This window comes from Carassius auratus, chromosome 26, assembly GCF_003368295.1.
Source record: "Carassius auratus strain Wakin chromosome 26, ASM336829v1, whole genome shotgun sequence".
NCBI classification, from domain to species: Eukaryota; Metazoa; Chordata; class Actinopteri; order Cypriniformes; family Cyprinidae; genus Carassius; species Carassius auratus.
In genome coordinates this window covers 23,453,708-23,475,539 of record NC_039268.1, presented here as the reverse complement: position 1 = coordinate 23,475,539, position 21,832 = coordinate 23,453,708, and the positions used below count along the sequence as shown (strand labels likewise).

Genomic DNA, 21,832 nt, shown 5'->3' with positions numbered 1-21,832 from the left:
GGGTGTTTAAAATAATCTTAGGAAGTTCAGCAGAAAAGCACTAGATGGAAGCACAACTTAACAGTTCCTTCCTTCAGGTCTGCTCTAATGTCATATCACATAATATACGGATTATATTTATTCATATTACATTTATTTATTTATTATATTTTCCATGCAGTGCATTAGATACTAAAATTGAATTTATTATATTTTTACAAGTAGCCTACTGTATATAAAATAGTTGGCTACAGTAATAGTTTAAGAGGAAAGTATGATGACAGGTCACCTGTGCACCAAAACGTTATTATCATTAAGAATAAAAATTAAAACACAATATATACTGTAATATAAATGAAACGATCGGTTCATGTTTGTTTTTTATTTGGATTTAATATGATTTGAACTTTTCCTCATTTGGTTGGAGCAGGTCAAACAGCAGGTGGCGCCCGAGCATCATATATAATCTCATATCAGTCTGTGTTAATATTATGTGCAGTAAAACTAGTGTACAGTTATAGTAGGAATACATACAGCCATATACAAAAAATATTCGAGGAGGTCTGCTGTATTTTTAAAGCCTACTGAAGTATGTTTTTCTAATGTTTCTGTTGAGGTTTTGAAGTGTCCAGTTTTATAATGCTTTAAAATTATTTTTATTGGTTATGCAAAGAGTAAGGAACCTTCCTATTGTATCATTATGCAAACTGACATTATGCGAACGCTACTTTTGAACATTCTCTGAAGGTTCTGAAAGAAATAGCAACATTTAAAAAATGTTACATGCATATCCAACTAAAAGGAAAAATAAATAATGAAGAAAAATAAATAAATTAAAATATTAATATTAATATTGATATATAAAAATAAAATATTATTATTAATATTAATATTATTTTAATAAAAAATAAAATACAAAAATTAGTTCACGATGGACCTATATATAACGTTTTTGTCCTAACCCTCATTGGCTGATCATTTGCAAAAATAGGAAAACTACTGTTAAATGACCTTTGAGAATAGTTATAGTTAGAATAGATATTTTGATTGGAAAAATAAAGGCCAAAATAATAAGCAAGATTTTTTTTTATTTTTTATTTTTAATGTTTTTCAGCGCAGCAACATTCATTCATTGCACATATTTTCATCATTGTGAAAGTGACAAAAACAGCATGTCCTTTTATACAGAACCCTGTAGATAAAGAGGCTGCATTAGTTCCCAGAGAGAGTAATATTTACATCAGGAGAGGATTATATTGATTTTTTTGTTGCCATATCCACATGCATATTTATTTGAGCTGTAATGATATTCTTTTATATAACATCAGGCATGCAGAGCACATTAGTAAGGCTACTGTATGCAGACAGTAAGGAAAGTTTCCCTCGCTATCGTGCTCTTTCTGAGAATGTTTGTGTAGTTTAATGAGCAGAGACCCATAGAAAATGAAGCTGATAGTGTATGGAACATTTGAATAAGGTTTTTATACTTCATGTTTAGCTACTTTTTTTAACTTACCATATCTAACTTATTAGATAATAACTTACCGTTCTGCCAGTTTTCACCTCTGATATTAAAACAGTAAATTGAGAACTCATTATCATTGTGTTTCTGGTCCAGCATCATGTTTTCATCAGATATTCCTTCCAGAAGTCATGTGGAGAAATAAAAACAGACCCAAATGTGTCTCTAGGTCATCTAATCTAGAGCTTTAAAATGAACGTATTAGCTTCTGTGTTTTTCAGTGTTTCACCATCATCTGTGCAGTTTGATAAACAGCTGGTGTTTCGTTTGGTGTCATAACGGTTCAAGTGTTTAGGTTTCACACAAACTTCATTCAAAGCTAATCATATATTTGAATAGAGATGTGCAAGAACACTTTTTTCTTCTCAGATTAGTGTCAATAAACTGTAAGTTCCTATGTGACAGCTTACCCCGTATGTGACCCTGGAGCACAAAACCAGTCACAAACGTCCATTCTTCAAAATAAATCATCTTTTCATTGATGTCTGGTTTGTTCGGAGGACAATATAAAAAAGAAAATCTGGAATCTGAGGGAGCCAAAAAATCTAAATATTGAGAAAATCATCTTTAAAGTTGTTCAGATAATGTTCTTAGCAATGCATATCACTAATCAAACATGAAGTTTTGATATATTTACGGTAGGAGATTGCCGTACATGTGCTAAATGAACTGCATGTTTATTTCCTGGGAATAACAAAGGAAATGTTCAGTAGTTTTCGGTGGCTGGTGTCTATTTAAAAATCATAACTGAGAGATCGTTACTGGAATAGAAAGTGTGACAACTTGCCCCCTTGCTCCTGTTTTAGAAAAATCATGTACTTTAACAAACTCAAACGGCTTGTTTCTTCATACCTTTTGAGATACGAATTAGAAACTAGATGCATATCTCAGTGAGGCAACAAATGAATCGATAAAACGTACATTTTAAATATAGCATTTTGTTTTATATACATATATATTCATGAAGATGGCTAAAAAACAATTTTCTTCAAAAGGAACTCTTCTGCTCACTCATATTCCTAGTTAAATAGTATTTATGAGACAAAATGAGCATAACAATAAATAAATTCATCCTGTGTTTTCTTTTTTCTTTTTTTCACATACCAGTTGTACAAACAATAAATTATAAAATCAGTGCTGTGTATTTTCAGTGAAACTGCCGTTTCCCATTGAGACGGTAAAACAGTACTGCATACATGGAGTAAACAGATGAAATCTTGGAAGAAGTTCAGGCACCGAACCCTGAATCACATGAGTTCATTCAATTACTGCATCTGTGTGAAATGAATCAAACATCTTCACAAATTCACCACCAGCAGCAGGTTTAAAGTCCACATGAAACGCATTCGCAACCCACTGCGAAAAATCTATTTAATTTAGAAATCGATCAGATGTCAAATGGCTATGGAAGATTATATGCTATATAATAAGAGCACGAACATGAATGAAAGTAAATAGAGTTGAATCATGTTGACTTTAAACTGATTCCGCTGCTCGTAAAAACACACACATGAATGGTATTCTGAAAACACATCACATATCTGAGAAGTGGTGCTAATTTGCAAGAGCGTTTGCATATGTCAAGCATGAAAACACACTCTGTGTCTGTCATTATTTCCTTCAGCTTCAAGTGTTTCACTGTCTGAGAAATGAGGTTGAACTGAGGTGAAAAATGATTCAAAGGAATGTTCCGGTCTCAACACAAGTCAAGCTGTATTTAACTCCTCTCTTAATTTGAAAGATTGTGTTTCCAGTCACTTACAGTGGAAGTCTATGGGGCAAGACATTGTATCAGAATGTTAGGAACACATTTGTTTTGAACTAGACAAAAAAAAAAAAAAAAACACTAAATGTGTCACCGTGTCTGTGTAACATAAGAACATGTAAAAGTCACTTACATCAGTAACACATCACAAGAAGTTCATCTGCAAAGAACAGAAGTCTCCCAGCTAACAGAAAAGTGTTTGAAGAACCTTTTCATTGTTCCATTTGAGAATTTTGGAAACATTATGGGAATGTTACTTTTGAATGTCCTTTGAACATTCTGAAACAAGTGGATACATTTATACAATGTCAGATGAATGTCCAACTGAATTTGTTTTATTTATGATGTATACCGTATTTTCCGGACTATAAGTCACACTTTTTTTCATAGTTTGGCTGGTCCTGTGACTTATAGTCAGGTGCGACTTATTTATCAAAATTAATTTGACATGAACCAAGAGAAATGAATCAAGAGGAATCATTACCACTTACAGCCGCAAGAGGGCGCTCCTGTAGTCTACACTGAGCAGCATCTGGCGGCTGGAGACGGTAATGTTTTCTCTTGGTTCTAAATAAATGCGACTTATAGTCCAGTGCGACTTATATATGTTTTTTTCCTCATCATAACGTATTTTTGGACTGATGCGACTTATACTCAGGTGCGACTTATAGTCCGAAAAATACGGTAAATTATTTTTTTGTGAGAACATTATCAAAGACCAGATAATTTTAAATAAGTTACTTTGTTCTGAATTGTTCAAAACTTTTACCAGAACATGCTAAAATCCTTCTTGTTAGCTGGGCTTACAGTTCAAATAACACACATTTCTGTACACAGCAATTAGTATACAGGCTCTAATACACATACACGTTTCACATTTTGGCTTTAACCCTGTGTGATTCTTGCCTCATAGACGTATTTCACTCTAAAAAAGGTTTTAGTTTGTTTTTAACCTGAAACATTCCCATGAACATGTAAACGGCGCGACTGAGAGCGAGTGAGCGATTGGCTGGCGTTATTGCGAGTATCGAGGGCACAGTGTCGTTTGAGCCCTGAACACAGAAAATGACATACAGACATTTACAAATCAGAGCCCTGTTTAGTTTTTCTGTAACAAAGAAAGGAAGATCAGTTCAATGTGGGAGTTTCACACTCAATATTATTAGATTAATTCTAGAAAATCAGCGTTCTGCATGGACCTTTCCATTCCTGGAGTCGATGCTTATTTCTTATGGGTGGTACTGTAAATGTATCAGACCCTAAACAGGAGGTTTACACTAACAGCGATCATTAAATCTGTTGACAACTTGGTCCAGGTTTTTACAAATAAGCTGTGACATAATGCGATGACGACCAATAGGAGCACAGATATGTAGTGAAATAATCCGATCAAGTAGGGTGGCACAGTAATCTGATGACCCTCATTATTTTGCTCCAAAATCCCAAAGGTTCTCGTTTGAGAAATTTCAGAATCGGAATTGTTGCACTTTTATGTAAAACACAAATCAAAAGGAAAATTTTAATTATGCTTTATATCGTGCAGCCCTACAGTCGAGTTAGAAAAGCTACTGAAGTTTCGGTCACATTAGTAAAATTGTAGCGAAATTTCACGAACCAAAATGGTCCAATGTCTGCTGTCTGTAAAATAGAGATGTATGAAGTGCCACTCGCACAGAAGTCACTTGGTCAATGGGTAAAGGGTAACCTACGTGAGTTTTTTTCACGCAATTGTTGGAATTGGAAAGACTTGATTACACGGAGCGACTGTAAATGTGATTGCAACATTAATAACTACGGCAGTGGTTTAAATCACTGCCAGTGTGAACTTAAGGGGCATGGCTTTTGGATCAGTGGGTGTGGCTTTGTTAAAGGGGCGTGGCTAAAAGGTGCCACATTTAAGGCTAGAGCCAAAGCTCCTTGTCTGAGTCACTAAGCAACACAACGCAACTGTAAATGCTGGCAGAATTCCATTTACATTTACATTTCATCAATAGTAAATGTAAACGCATCTTAACATCAAACACAAGAGTAATGTTTTAAATCACTGCCAGTGTGAGCCCAAGGGGCGTGTCATTTGACTGAAGGGGTGTGGCTTTGTCAAAAGGGCGTGGTTTAAGGCTAGAGCCAAAGCTCCTTGTCTGAAGTCACAATGCAACGTTTGCGAACACTAGCAGAATTCCAGTAACCGGAATCGCATTCAAACAAATGCAACTGCAATGGTTCAGTCAATGTGATCCACAAAGCTGAACCAGGAAGTTCATCTGATTTAGGATTTTGGATATGATATTGACACAGAACGTTATGCTAATGTTCCCATTAATTAATGAAAACCCTGTTTCTGAATGTTTTTTAAATGTTTTTTCTTTTACTTGGTTATGTGAACATTAACATAACATTCCATTTTATAATTTTATCAAGCACACAAATGCTTTAAATCACTGCCAGTGTGAACTCAAGGGGTGTGTCATTTGAATGAAGGGGCGTGGCTTTTTCAAAGGGGTGTGACTAAACGTCACCACATTCAAGGCTAGAGCCAAAGCTCCTCGTCCGAGTCACAATGCAACAGGATTGTGAACGCTATAATAATTTCAACAGTGATCGGAACGCCACTGCAACGGTTCAGTCTGCGTGCTTCACGAAGCTCAGGAAGGGGTCCTCAACATTTTTAGTTTTTCGGACATGATAAATGATATAGAACTTTATGCTAATGTTCCCAATTAGTTATGAAAACATTATTTCTGAATATTTTTTAAACGTTCGGTTTTCTAAATGTTTTCGAAACTTTTTGAACTCAAGAAGCATGTTGTTTGGATTTAGGGCGTGGCTTTGTCAAAAGGGGCGTGGCTGAACATTGACTCATTCGAAGCCAGAGCCTCAAACACTACAGAAATGCTTTAAATCACTGCCAGTGTGAACTCAAGGGGCGTGTCATTTGAATGAAGGGGCGTGGCTTGTCCAAAGGGGCGTGGCTGAACATGACCACATTCAAGGCTAGAGCCAAAGCTCCAGAGTCACAACGCATCACGACTGTGAACGCTAGCAGAATCCCACAGTGATCGGAACGCAACTGCAACGGTTCAGTCTACGTGCTTCACGAAGCTCCGTCAGGAAGTTCGACTGATTGAGGGGTCCTCAACATTTTTTAATCAGGCAGTGTTTGAAGGTCGACGGCCGGGCGCTGAGCAGGCAGCTCTTGGACAGCTTCCCCTGAGGGTCCTTGCATTGCACCGTGCGACTCTGCCAACCCGTATCACAAGTTCTGGAGCACGTCATCCACGAACCCGTCACCCAGCGTGGCCCCGTGGGTGCCGTCGTCGTCGTCGCAGGAACCTCGGTTGTAGACGTCACAATCTCTGCCGAGGACAGTGCCGCGACGGTTCCCGAGGTCGCTACAACCGTTCGCGGTGGAAGCGGCATTTTGCGCGGCATGAAGAAGCTGTAGCGGATGTCCAGTGGTTTCTTAGCATCCGTGGCCAGAATCTGCACCACCAGGCTTTCCTGAAGGGCCCCGGGGCCCATGCTGTGGAAGGCATCGTCCCGCTGACTCCAGCCGGTGTAGTTGAGAACGGAGCCGTTGAGGGGGATGATGTTCTCAGACGTGGAGATCATGAACTTCCCGTTGAGCAGGTATTCTCCTCCGGGCCGCCGCAGAGCTAGATACGCTGTGAAGCGCGACTGGCCTTTGGCTTTGTACTGTCTGACCTTCAGGTGCGTCGAACCCTCGGGAACCTTCACCACATCTGTGTAGCCCTTACTGGAGAACAACATCACATCACTTTATTACTCACTTTGTCTTATTTTGTATTTTATTTTTACATTTGTGTGTTTTCTAACCTCTTCTTGGTGAAGTTTCCAGCCACTCTGATGCAGCTGTCTCCGTCGCCGCCGCAGATGCCGCACTTGTCGTATTGAAGTTTAGAGCCGATGATCCCGTCGCAGCCGGTGCGAACACACTTCCCCTTCACACACACCGAACTGCTGAACGGCCGGCACTCCGTCCCATCAACCACCTGCAGAAAACCCACACAAACCTGTCTGGTGCTCATCGATCGCTACTAAAGAAATGGCACAAATATTCAAGGTTTAATAACAAAAAGAACTAAAATACCATGTTTTTTGGACTTGATACTGATAGAATGTTTTGCTAACGTTCCCATACAGTTATCAACACTGCAATAAATAAATGAATAAAAATACTTGTTTTCTAGTATAAATATCAAGATATTCTTGGAACAGCATGGTTTTACTTGACAAGTTAAATGACTTGTTTCCTGAAAATATAAGCCAAATTCTGTTGGTTTTTGCTTAAAACAAGCACAAATATCTGCTAGCGGGCTGAGAAAAATATTCTTAATTCAAAGGCTAAACAAGACTTTTCTTTTTTTTTACCCCTTTGGCAGATATTTTTTATTGTTTTAAGTGAAAACGAACAAAATTTGGATGATGTTTCCAGAAAACAAGACATAATATCTTAAGTAACTTTACTTGTCAAGTAAATGCAATGAATTTGTTGAATTTGAAAAAATGTTAATATTTATACAAGAAAACAAGACAAAAATACTAAGGAAGAAAGTAAATTTTTTTTTGCATTGAAATCATTATTTCTCAATATTCTCTGAACATCTGTTCATGTTTTTTTATGGTTATATGAGCATTTAAGAAATATGATCCTTTTGCAAACATTAAAGAATGTTCTTTTGAATGTTATATTTAGAAAAATTAAAATTAGACAAATATCAAACTAAAAAAAATCTAACATTGGGAACGATGTATAAATAATGTTTTTTGCTGTGACTAAATAACTCTGAATAACATTTGTATTAATGTTACTGGCTTCTTTTCTCTTCATCTGGATAAAAGCATCTGCTTAATGCCTAAATGTAAATTTAAAACGTTACGCAAATGTTAATGGAATGTTCCATTGTATCATTTTGCAAACGTAATTGGAATGTTACTTCTGAACGTTCCAAAACAAGGGGATACATTTAAAGAATGTAACACTAATTTCACACTGAATTGTTACAAATACATTCTGTAACAGATGCGTAAACAATGTTTTTCTGCTAATGCTTGAGAATATTATTAACGTAACTGTAAGAACGAACATCTGTTTCCTGTTGGCTGGTTTTGAAGCATCATGTGACTCTTCATAGACCAGTATGGCATTTCTATAATATCATGTCTAAAGGATGCGAATCATTCTGTATGCGGAGTCAGTTTGTAAGTGTAATGAGAGATCTGCGACTCTTTTACCCGCTGTGAGAACACCACGTAGTATCCCGTCCCTTTGGCCCTGCAGGTGAGTTTGCACATGTCTTTGGGAAGCACGCCGGCGAACTTCGGCACCCATTCCACGAAGGTCTTGACTCCTTTAGGGTCCGTCTGAGGGCCGTTACGCAGCTCACACTGCTCCTGACGGAAACTCTTCCCTAACGCAGACAGATGAGAGCAATATATATTCAATGCACAAACTGAGCTAATGTGTGCTGCTGTCCTTAATACAGTATTACATTAAAAGTAGTAGTAGTAAAAATCCTCTGCTTAAACCAGTCTAAGAGAGTTTGCTGCTCTTAAGCTGGTTTCCGCTGGGAATTCTTTATAATTAATATAGATGATATTTTCATGAGCTTCATGAGAGTAAATGGAATACATTTTATTATATTATGTTTATATATATATATATATATATATATATATATATATATATATATATATATATTTTTTTTTTAGCTTGAATTATTTTTAACTGCAACAAAATAACAAAGATAAAAATATATTTCAATTAGGTTTTTCTGAATTAAAGTGCCATGACTTTCATTAATATTGAGTTTGAGTCAGTTATTTAAGTATTATTTATTTATAATTACTATATTAATTATATATACTGTAATTAGTATGTTATTTGTTAATAGTTTGAATTAGCTTTTATTTATTTATTTTTCATTTTAGGTTAAGTTTAAGTTAAGTTGCATTTTTTGTGTGCTTTTCTCATTTTTATTTAATTTCAGTTTTTTTAAATATTCAAATTTAGCTTTAATTTATTTTTATTCCAGTTTTGGTTTTAGTAATTTTAGTAAGTAATTTCTGCTTATTTTTATTTCGGTTTGTTGCATTTTGTTTGCTTAATTTTAATTTAAGCTTTAATTTAATATTACTATTTTATTTGAGCTTTTTTAAATTAACTAATTGATTAAAATGAAATTTAGTTTTAGTAATAACATTGGTAATGAATTAAAAACTGTTATGTTATTAAAAAAAAATTATGTCAGACTGTAGAACAATTTAAAAAGTATAAGTGAAATCAAAAAGGCGATTAAAATGGCGAACAAACACAATGTAATCCATAAATACAGAAAAAAATAAATTGAAAGTTGAATAAATAATCTTTCCATTGATGTCTGGTTTGTCAGGAGGACAATATTTGAGAATCTGGAATCTGAGGGAGCAGAAAAATCTAAATATTGAGAAAATCATCTTTAAAGTTGTTCAGATGAAGTTCTTAGCAATGCATATCACTACAAGTTTTGATATATTTAGGGTAGGACATTAACAAAATATCTTCATGGAACATGATCTTAATGATTTTTGGCATAAAAGAGAAACAATAATTTTGACCCATACAATGTATTGTTGTCTATTTCTATAAAATTCTACAATGGATTGTGGGACTGTGGCATCTGTCAGGGATGTACGTGATGCTGGCTCAGGATTTGCATGTGTGTTTTCTTCTGTGAGCATGCATTGTTTTGTGCGTGTGTGTGTGTGTGTGACGCTCACCGGCTGAAGGGCACGGCGTGACGCTGCAGGAGCGGTACACGGCTCTCTTCCCGGTGCAGTAGCGGCCGTTGTTTCGGGGAGGAGGGTTGTTACAGAGACGGTGTGCAAACTGGACACCACCGCCACACGTCCGAGAACACGAACCCCACGGACCCCAGGAGCTCCAGCTGCCGTGATTCGACGTCTGACACGACACAATCACACATCCATTAATGACGAGCAGAAAACACACCGACAGATTCTCTTGATTGCATTTGAGGCACAGTCACAATATAAATGCATCTAACTAAAGATACACAGAAACTTTGAACATGAATGGGCCGAGCTGTGGAAAGAAGCAAATGTTTTATGTCAAGGCGTGTGTCCATCCATTCACCGGCCCGCAATAAACAAGATCAGAGCCAAAAATAAACACGAGACCTGAACGCTGGACATTCAGCGAGAGGAAGAATGTGTGTGTGTGTGTGAGAGAGAGAGAGAGAGAGAGAGAGAGAGAGAGACACACACACACAAACAAAGAGATGCTCGAAGAAGAGCAACATTCTCCATCGCCTCTAAAACACTTCTGAGAAGCGGATAGAAATACGGGAAATTCCTGCTGGTTAAATGTGTCTGAATCTAATCAAAGAAGGAAGATCATGTGACACTGAAGACTGGAGGAATGATGCTGAAAATACAGCGGAGCATCACAGAAATACATTACACTTTAACACAGATTCACACAGAAAACAGATGATTTGAATTCTAATAATATTTCAGAATTTTTACTGTATTTTTGATCAAATAAATGCAGCTTTGGTGAGCAGAAGAGACTTTAAAGTCCTAGCGACCCCAGAGCACTAGCGAACGCTGTGTAGATGTTATTGTGAACATCTGAAGATGGTCGTGCTGAAACGCTGAAGAGGAATGAATGATGATGAAGTGAGAGAGAGAGAGAGAGAGATTGATGAGAGGAGCGCAGGAGTCGATGGTGAGAGATGTTAAAGAGCCGCTCTGAAAGAGGAGATCAGATGTTTATTATGTGAAGGAGACAGCGCTGAGAGAGAAACACTGCAGACCAGATGAACCTCAGACGGACAAACACACCAGAGCAAGTTACTGAAACACACCACAGCTCTGTAATGTCCTCAGCTTCCTCAGAAAGAGCTGCACACGGCTATCAAAAACACCCAAATAAAATACAAATGCAAATAAAATATTAGATGAAAAACTTGGAAAATGTGCAATGTTTCCTAAGCTGTTTATATCTTTTTAAAACAACTAGTAAACTGAAAAAGAAAAACATGCCTTAAAATTAAAATTAAAAAGAATATAAAATATTGATAAAACATTAACAAATGCAAAATATTAACACAATTCAATAAATAACTGAAAAAAACATGCCTTAAAATAAAAAATAAAAATTAAATGAATATAAAATATTGATAAAACATTAACAAAATATTCAAATTCAAAATATTAACACAATTCAATAAACAAATTCAAAATATGACATGCATAATAATAAAATTTTATATACAATTATTAATATTTAAGATATATATATATATGGTGAGTGTGATTTCAGGAAGTACATGCAATGCAAAAAAAAGTCTGTTTTATTAAAATGATGCGTTTGAGAGTGAAACAGTTATTCACTGAGAGGAATCTGTGTGTGTGTTTCACTGAAAGACAAACGCGTGACGTGAATCTCTGCTCTTACCGAGTAGTGTCTCTTTCGGGTTTTGTCCACACATTTGCCCTGCAGACAGATCCGGCCCTTCCCACACGGCGTTCCCTCCACGGCCGGAAGCTTCTTGGTCAGACACACCATCTGTCCCTTCCTGATGACGGCGCACCACAGACGCGCGCACACGTCCATCCCGGGACACACGGTGTACTCCGGACCGAAGGCCAGACGGCACTGCTGCACCGCATCGTATCTCTGACCCGGCAGCTCCTCCGGACCCAAGAGAGGGAGACGAGGAGCGTCCAGCAGACACTCGGCTGCACACACACACACACACACACACACACACACACACAGTCAAATAACTGAATTCGAATCCCGCTCGAGTTCCCGTGTGACCATGACCGGTTCTCACCGTTTCCGTCGTCGAAGAAGTCCGTGATGGTGGCGGAGGTGCAGCGGCTCCAGGGTTTGGACGCGTCGATGGACGTCAGGATGGACGACATCAGCCGCTTATCTTCACTGGAGCCGAAACGCTCCTCACAGAACTTAGAGTCGTCATGGGACAGACCCAGCAGGTGCCCTGAAACACACACACACAGGGACTGTCATCGGCGTGTGTGTGTGTGTGTGTGTGTGTGTGTGTGTGTATCATATCAGGACACAACTCTGTATAATGACATGGGTATGACACGGGTATTACAAGGAGAGGGTGACTTATGAGCACATAACCCATGTCCCCATTTCTCAAAACACTTATAAATCATACAGAATGAGTTTTTTTGAGAAAGTAAAAATGCACAAAGTTTCCTGTGAGGGTTAGGGTTAGGTGTAGGGTTGGTGAAGGGACATAGAATATACAGTTTCTACAGAATAAAAACCATTACACCTATGGGATGAACACACTTTACACAAAAACAAACGTGTGAGTGTGTGTGTGTGTGTGTGTGTGTGTGTGTACCGATCTCGTGTGCCACGGTGAATGCGGCGTGTAGCCCGTCGTCCTCGATGATTGCACAGCTCCGCTCCGGTGAACACACAGTCCCCACATCAGCCATCCCGAGAGTATCACACGAGTGGTGACCGCACAGATCCTGCACACAACACACACTGCTATTCAGATTTTAAATGTGCTTTTATTTTTAGATTGTTACATTTTACTTTAATTTTTATACATTTTGTTGTCAGCTTTTGTAAAATGCTATTTATTTAAAATGTTTATTTTAAAGCTGCAGTAGGGAACTTTTGAGGCTCTAGCGGTTAATAAACAGAACTGCTTGCGTCTTGCGGAAGAACATTGTAGCCGGAACTACTTCTCTCTGTTTATGTCTATGAAGAATCACAAAGGTACTGGGTTACTCCGCCGCGGTACCCCCGAAGCAATCTAAAATAGTCTGAATATAAACACTTATTATAGGTGCACCCTAGTGATTCAGGACAAGCTAAAAACACGGTTTGGAAAATGGATTCATGGTGTACTCACTTATTATATACATTTTTCTAAATTTTGAACACAAACAAAGTTACGGAGCGCAGCTCTGATTGGTTGTTTTTTACCGGGAGCGGTCTGTAACTGCGAATGGCAATAGGACACTGGGAGGAGCCAGAGGAGCTTGATTTATACACAGATTATCTGTCTCATATTCTACTGTCAGGACATAATGACAGGTTTAATAAATATGTAAAAAATTTTTTTACAAAAGTTCCCTACTGTACCTTTAAATGTCATTTTAAATATTGCTGTTTAATATTTATTTTTAAATATTGCTGTTTAATATTTATAATGTATTTTCATTTTGTGTATATAATCATTGGGTTGATACAATGAGCATCCGTATTGTAATTGTTAACTAAAACTATTAATAATCATTTTTCTCAGTTGAAATAAAGCTCAATAAAATGAGATATAAATAAAAAAAAAATGAAAATGAAAACTTGAAAAACTTGTTGCTCTGGCAGATAACTAAACTAAACTAAAATAATTTTGAAGAATGAATGAATTAATGGAAATTTTTAGTGCTTCCAGCATTTGATGCAACACTTTCAGAGCATCATCATCATCATCATCATCATCACAGAAATTCACTGGGCGTCCTGAGCGTGTTTTCATTGCTCTGTGGACAGATATTCTGAGGAGACCAGGGAAATATGTTGAGAAGAACAACAGGAAAGAATGGCCTTTTCACAGATTTTCTCTTATAATCGTCTCAGGCTTTTATAAGGATGTGAAGATGCATTTACTAGAAAACAAAGAACGTTCCTCAGTAACGTCCAGAACATCAGCTCACACACAAACACACAGGAACGCATGCAAAAGAAGAGTAGACCGCTCTGATATTTGATTCTCCAGCGCCGCATGTTTCTGTCACCTGCTTCTGATTTACAGGTGTGTCAGGGCCAGATGTTCGGCTGATCTGGAGTCTGCTCTCACACAAACATCAGCGACGAGACGAACATCAGCACTGATCTGAGTCAAGAGCTTCAGTCGCATGTCTGACCTGTCTGGATCCACAAACTGAGAAGAATCCGGATCCGATCGCTGGCACGGAGCGGAAGGATTTGGACAGCGGGACGCAGACGGACGGATTCAGAGCGTCCAGAATCTCTCGGAGGTTTTCAGTGAGCTGTCCATGTATAGCGGCTGAAGACGTGTGAAATGCCCCAGACAGACAGACGCTACAGAACACACTGCACATACATCAGAAACCACTACAGGAGACATTAGACACACACACACACACACACACACACACGCGCGTGATCATCAACAACATGCACAAACTCTCTCTCACACTCCTGGACAAACACTACACTGTTTACTCTCTCTGAACACATTCATACAGTGTGTGTGTGTGCAGCACATAGTGTGTGTGTGTGCAGTGTGTGTAAAGTATATAATGTGTGTGTAAAGTACATAATTTGTGTGTGTGTGTGTGCAGTACCTACTGTGTTATAAAAAATATGTAATAAATGATGTTATGAAAATCAATAAAAATGTATATAAATATTAATAATGTTATTAAAAACTTTCATGTTAATTTTACTTAATAATAACTTTTTCATGTTTTTGCCATTTTGTTTTAGCATTTGTTGTTTTTAAATATGTCTATATAGTTTAATTAATTATATTAATTATTTCAATTTCAGTTATACAAAATGAGAAATTTTAAAGAGAGACTATAAGAGACTATAAAACCATACAAATGTAATTTAAATCAAATAAATGTTAACTGAAATAAAATAAAATGTAAAAACAAACTTATTTTATTTCAGTTAACATTTATTTGATTTCTAGTGGTTTAAATGTGTATGGTTTTATAGTTTCAGTTAACTATACTGCACAATTACTTTGGCTATCTCAAATAATTGAGATTATATCAAATAAGCATGCATTGGAAAAACATGCCATGCATTTAAACCCGTAAAATGATTATTTGTTCTTGCACATTTGGTGACACTTTAAAAATGCACTTTTAAATGCCAGTGGCTCTGAAAAGCACCTTCAGTTTGATCTGAAACCTATTCATATGAATCAGACAATTTTTTATTGCACTGGTTGTCGCTTGTATTGCAGCGGTTTTGAAATTAAATATCTGGCGCTGAAAGGTTAATGCTGTATTGTGTTTGAAAATAACCTTCCAACAACTTTAAAACGAATTGATGCTGTTAACGAGAACAAAAGTGAGATAAAAACACATTTGCAACCGTGCAATATAAGCTTGCCAGGTGCGCTCCCGAGCAAGTTTACAGCAGAAAATCTGATTATTTGATGCAACCATTAAAATGTTTTTTTTTTTTACAAATCATGCATTTGGTAAAAATGTTTGGAGCTCATAGTATTGAGCAAGGAACTATGTGCAAATACGTCTTAATCAACAGTCGGCACCTGTTACCTTAATGAATAAAATAGGTTAATGTTTTAACAGTGAACTGCATGTATAGGTATATTTTTTTGTAAAATTGTAGGTTGCATGTATTTCCAATGAGGCCCTTCATTTCCCAAGGAATGCATGAAGTGATCAAATGCATACCTGACTGAATGAAAGCATCTGCCAAGCGAAGATGCAAAGTTCCCACAATGTTTTTAGAAGCTAGATTTGTTACCTGGGTTGTATCTTGAATGCAGCATTTATCAGCTATCGCAAAGAATGTTGTTTGTGAGCAATGACTTACATTTCAGTCCATTTCTTCTTCAAAAGCATCGCATGACTTCACTTAGAATATAATATATAAGTAGCATGTGTTATTTTACGGTGTTTGTTTCCCTTTTGACGCAGTAAAAATCCCTGTCAACACTTTTACTGTTTAGAAGATGGCAGCATGAACATTCTGCTGAACTTCTTCTTTTGTGTTTCATACAGGTTTTACACAAAATGATGACAGATTGTCATTCTTGAATGAGCTGTGCTCCGTAAATATAAAACATATATGAGTGTTAGTCATGAGGCAGAGGAGGCTTTGAGAAGTGATGCTTGGGTTATTTGGTTTCTTTGTGTTTGGGTCTGGCGGCGGTTCAGAGCGCTCAGTGGGTGTCTGTGGGATTCTGCTTGTTGACATGGTGTACTTCACAACCACACACTCTTAAACACACACACACACACACTCTTTAACACACACACTGTACGCCACCAGGTGTGTCAGACTCCACTCCGCCAGAGGAAAGACGCCGCTGCCAACAGAAGCTATGTCTCTGTGGAATCTGGTGTGGCGGCTCTTATGAGAGGAAAACGACGTCAGCGGAATTACAGCTGCCAACCGAGGGCACCGGGGAGTGAATGCCAGTCTGCTACAGGAATTAGTCACATAGCTAGAGGAATAGTTCACCCAAAAATGAAAAGTGAGTTTCTTCATTGGAACACATGCAGAGAAGTGTGTCATTGCATCAGTGTGTCTGCAGTGAATGGGTGCCGTCAGAATGAGAGTCTGATAAAAACATCACAATAATCCACAGCACTCCAGTCCATCAGTGAACATCTGGAGAAGACAAAACCTGAAACACATCCAGCATTAAGATGATTTTAACTCAAATAATCCAGAATAACACTTCCTCCACTGAAAAAGTGTTCTGGTCTGAATCAGGAGAGAAATCTGCACAGATCAAGCAGCGATTAAACAGATCTAAACTTAATCTTGTGTCTTCTCCAGAGGTTCACTGATGGACTGGAGTGCTGTGGATTATTGTGATGTTTTTATCAGACTTTCATTCTGACGGCACCCATTCACTGCAGAGCATCCATTGATGAGACACTGATGCAATGCTACATTTCTACAAACCTGATGAAGACACAAAGTCGCACATTTTCAATTTCATGCAAACTATTCTTTTAAAACTATGGATGTAAACATCACGCAAAACAGAATTTCTTGATAACACTTTAGAAGAAGGTTTGTTAACTTTAATTAATGCATTAAGGATCAATACTTTTAAAAGTATTTATTAATCAAGGTAATAGGAATATATATGCATACTCATATCTTTAATATTTCAAGTTATATAAATGTAATATAAATAAAAAAGTATTTTTTATAAATTAACAATAACAGATTAATAATGTTAAAATGCCAAAAATGTACAATTAGTTCACAACATTGCTAGTTTTTAATAAATATTTTATATTTTTGTATTTTCAATATATTTTAGATGAAGTTTAAGTGATTATGTTGTGCATTTTGTCATTATTATTATTATTTTTAAATACATTTTTATTTTGCTTTTATTTTTAGTTATTACCTCAACATAAAAAATTTATAAATGATAAATTAAAATGAAAGTATCACATATATATATATATATATATATATATATATATATATATATATATATATAATATGTATATACTGTATATAATTTTTCTCATTCAAATTAATTATATTTTCAATTATATTTAATTTAATTTTCAATTAAAATAGTTTTAATTAACTACAATAACCCTTAATTTCAATTAATGTTTTAGCAGTTACTCTGAGCTTTTGTCATTTTCATTGTTGTTTTATTTTATTGTTTTTTTTACAGTTTTTTTAGTATCTGAAATTCAACTATATGAAAATAAAAGCTGAATAAATAGCTGAAATAAAAAAAACTTGTTTAAATGTTATTTTATTTCAGTCATTATTTATTTTATTTCATGAAAAAGTATTTTTATGATTTTAGATTTAGTTACCCATAAAAGCTCTGGTTCATGATACCAAATGCATTAACTAATGTAAACAATTAAACAAATCTAAAGATAACCAGGATAACTTCTGAAAGCTGAATGCAATCTGATCTTTGTCTTGAAAACGAGACAAAGTTGCAGATGAAGTGCAGGATTCTGTCACTTTAAGTGCTCCTTGCATGACTTACATGCACCACAAGCCTCGTCTGGAAACAAGACAAGCTCCAAACCACACGTGCGGTGTTTGAGCGAGAGGCACGGAGCCTGTGCTTTACTGTGGGATCTGTGAGGGGCGAAACCAGTGTGGTCTCCAGCCCGGGACAGCTCTGTGCTGCGGCTCATGGCACTCAGATCTCCAGAGCGTCTCGTGTGAGGAATGTGCACAGACACACACTGTGTGAAGACACCCATTAGTCAGGGGACCGAAGACGCCTGCCCAGAAAAACAGCAACAGAGGAAATCATTTTACAGTTCACTGTGGAACAGGAAGGGAGAGAGACGTTCCCACAGTATAGTCGGATCCAGCTGACCTGGTCACACACACACACACACACACACACACAGGTACCCTGTAATATACCTCGGTAATGAAGTTCATGTACCATTTATATGGTGCTACAGGGCAGTTTCCCAAATAGCATGGTATCATGTCTAAATAAAGGGGGCGGGGCCAAAAGATGACTGAATTAGTGAATTAAGTAGTCAAAACTTAATTTAAATGCTAAAACACAATTTGTTTTTTACATTTTATTAAAATAAACTGAACAATAAAAATGCTAAAAATACAACTTAACTATATTAAAAATAATAAAAACTGAATTAACAATATAATTCATTATAATAAGATATAATTAATATACTAAAAACGCAATTTATAAAAGTTTCTATTAAAATAATTGCAACTTAAATTTAAAAAATGCTTGTTATTTAATGATATTAAAATTTATGAAATGCAAAAATAAATAAATAATAAATAACATCAAAACTTGAAAAGCTAATGATATTCCTTTTTTAATATTCAATGTGATATTTCTGCTAGAGATATTCCCAAGGAATATTTCAGTGTTTGATGAAATTGAACCAGTGCATGGTTTTGTAGATTTGGTGTGTGCTTCTGGTGCTTGAGTGTGTGTGCTGTCAGAAACTGTGGGACAAGGACAGATTCAGTGTGTAAGCAGTTAGAAGAAACTGTAAGTGAAGAAGGTTACTCCTGTACAGTATGGCTTTACTGCTCACACACACAATCTTTACTAGTCCCACAATTGGGGTTTGCAAATGTGTCATTTTGAGATGTTTTGAGCTTTATTTAAGAAGAGATGTGATGCATTTTTCATTTTGTGCGTGCAATTCTTGGATTTGTGTGTACAGTTGCGAAAGTGTGTGTAAGCGGTTCCGAACACAGTGATGCAAACCCACGGTGATGCTTCGGGCCCGTGTTCGTCTCTCCATCACTAGTTCACCGAGGCTTCTGTCTTTACCTGCCTGGTGAAGAGGATCGCCGCGTCGTGGTGATGCTGGTGGTCGTCATCCAGAGGGTTCTGCTGATTCTGCCATTTACAGAAGCTCTTGAGCGTCGCGGCCGCGTTCTTGGACACGTCGATGCCCTTCTCGTGCTCGGACAGGATCGCCACTTTAACCACGGACAGGCGGATGGGGTTCTCGATGCTGGCGTGGCCGTAGAGTTTGGACGCGATGGACGCGAGCGTCAACAGGTAATGGTGCAGGTCCTTCCCGTACTTCTTCGTCATGGACGCGTCAGCGACCAGCAGCAGCTCCACGTGCCGCGCGCGGGACACGGAGCGCTTGCGTCGCGTCAGCGCGTCGCGCTTCGCGAACTGCCTACGCGCGTTCCGCGCTTTGCGGTCGCGCGTGCCACAGCTGTGCCGCGCGGGCATCGCTTCGAAACCGAAGCTCTCGCGCGTGTAATAGTAGAGAGCGCGCGTCGCGTCGGCTCGGGTGACGGTGTACCGCGCGTCATCCACTGCGAAAAACCCGTCGAGTCCTCCGCCGCACAGATTGAAAAGCGCGAGCGACTCCGCGTTTGAGTTGACGGTGCCGCGGTAAACGCATTCCCGACGCGGCTGCAAACGCTCTGCGTCTGCGTTCAACCCGAGGTGCTGAGACAGTACAGACTCATCCCGCTCCATATCCAGCTGAAAGCGCTGCTCGTCCATGTAGAGAAGATAACCCGCCTTCCCTCCTCCGTGATAAATCCGGTCCACGGTGCGCACGACGCCTCGGACAGGTGCGAGGAGAGACGCGTTCGCAGGTGGACGGAGCGCAGCGCACCCCTCCAGAGCGCAACACAGCAAAATGATCCGCCACATTATTCCATGTAGTTCAGTCCGGTGCAGAAAACTTTGGGAAACATTACGATCCGAGACTCAGCTGTAAACCGATCTGGAGCTGCACTGATGCACGAGTCCCGGCGCGCATCGCACGCGTCACGGAGGCAGCACGAGAGACGAGCGAGAACTAAAGTGAACTTGGAGAACAAAACACAAAGTTTCCTCTTAAAAGCACCAGAGAGAGAAAGAGAGAGAGAAAGAGAAAGAGTCCTGCCCCTTTGCGCTCGCTCTCCACTCCAGACCTCCTCCTCTCATTATTTCCCTGCTCTCTCTCTCTCTCTCTCTCTCTCTCTCTGTGTGTTTGTGTACACTGTACATGTTCATGTTCACTTTTTAGTTTATCTGATTTGACCTCAAAGCTGAATAGATGAGCTTTCTGTTGATGTCTGGTTTGTTCGGAGGACAATATTAGAAAATCTGGAATCTGAGGGAGCAAAGAAATCTAAATATTGAGAAAATCATCTTTAGAGTTGTTCAGATGAAGTTCTTAGCAATGCATATTACTAATCACAAATGAAGTTTTGATATATTTAAAGTAGGAGATTTACTAAATATCTTCATGGAACATGATCTTTACTTAATATCCTAATGATTTTTGGCTTCAAAGAGAAATGTATATTTTCTACAGATATACCCCAGAGACTCAAGACTGCTTCTGTGCTGCAGAGACACAAATAACTATCTGAGTCATGTAAAAAAAAAAAAAAAAAAATCATAACAGTAGTGCACATGACTCATGCATTATATTTCAGTTCTTCTGAGTATTTTGCTTTTATGTGCGAAACAGACACACATCAAGATTTGATTTTCTTAAATAACGACTGAAACTGGTGTCTGTTTGTCACACAAAGCAACATCTGAATTTAGAAGAGCAGAAATATAATGCACAACTGTTCTGTGGCTTTAGTCAATTGATCTCAAACAGAATCCTCTATTGCATAATGCACTTCTGATGCTATTTGTTACAGATGATGGGATGAGTCTTCAATAGTGTCCATCTAATGGGTTTGATTGCATCAGAGAAACATATCTGAAGGGTTCAGTTGTTATTTGTGTAGATGCAGCACTGGGTGAATCTCAACAGAACATGAGAGAGACAGCAGACAGAAACGTGACATCATGCAGGGAATCCGCTTCTGGGAAACCCTGTTCAATAGTGCATCAGCAGCTGTGGGCAATGACAGCACTGACGCAGAACACTGAGAGATGTGCACACTAGTGAGGGTTCATTCTGCTGTCTGCATCATCATCATCATCATCATCATCATCAACATCAGCAGCAGCAGCACAGACAACACTGGCTTAAAGAGACAGATCAGCCAAAAATGATCATCCTGTAATCTTTTACTCACCCTCATGTTGTTACTAACCTGCAGGACGTTCGTTCTTTGGTGGAATACAAAAATAGATGTTTTGCACAATGTTCATGCTGCTCTTTATCATACAATGAAAGTGAATTTGAAATAAGAAGAACATGCAAATATTTGATTCAGAGTAATTACATTTAAAGAAAAAAAATAATAATTAAAATTTAAATTAAATGCATTTTGTTACTTGACAAAAAAACAAAACAACTATATATATATATATATATATATATATATGAACTGTCACCTT

At 37.7% G+C, this 21,832-nt stretch overlaps 1 protein-coding gene across 1 annotated transcript; it reads right to left on the bottom strand.

Annotated features, from left to right (window-relative positions):
* Positions 1-6,018: 6,018 nt before the first annotated feature.
* Positions 6,019-20,410, bottom strand: LOC113044668 (A disintegrin and metalloproteinase with thrombospondin motifs 5). The gene is made up of 8 exons (XM_026204838.1): positions 19,346-20,410; positions 12,674-12,806; positions 12,128-12,295; positions 11,746-12,029; positions 10,044-10,227; positions 8,520-8,695; positions 7,101-7,276; positions 6,019-7,020 (listed from the first exon to the last, which is right to left on the bottom strand). Exons 1-8 carry the CDS (start codon positions 20,192-20,194, stop codon positions 6,399-6,401), a joined length of 2,592 nt encoding a protein of 863 aa, XP_026060623.1. The 5' UTR covers positions 20,195-20,410; the 3' UTR covers positions 6,019-6,398.
* Positions 20,411-21,832: the final 1,422 nt, after the last annotated feature.

Bases quoted from the DNA above. Each gene is read 5' to 3' on its own strand.
- LOC113044668 (XM_026204838.1), bottom strand. From the start codon at position 20,194: ATGTGGCGGATCATTTTGCTGTGTTGCGCTCTGGAGGGGTGCGCTGCG. The intron at 12,296-12,673 runs GTACACACACAC...TGTGTGTTTCAG, and splicing joins CACCGTGGCACACGAGATCG to GGCACCTGCTGGGTCTGTCC. The intron at 7,277-8,519 runs GTAAAAGAGTCG...GGTTTTCTGCAG, and splicing joins ACGTGGTGTTCTCACAGCGG to GTGGTTGATGGGACGGAGTG.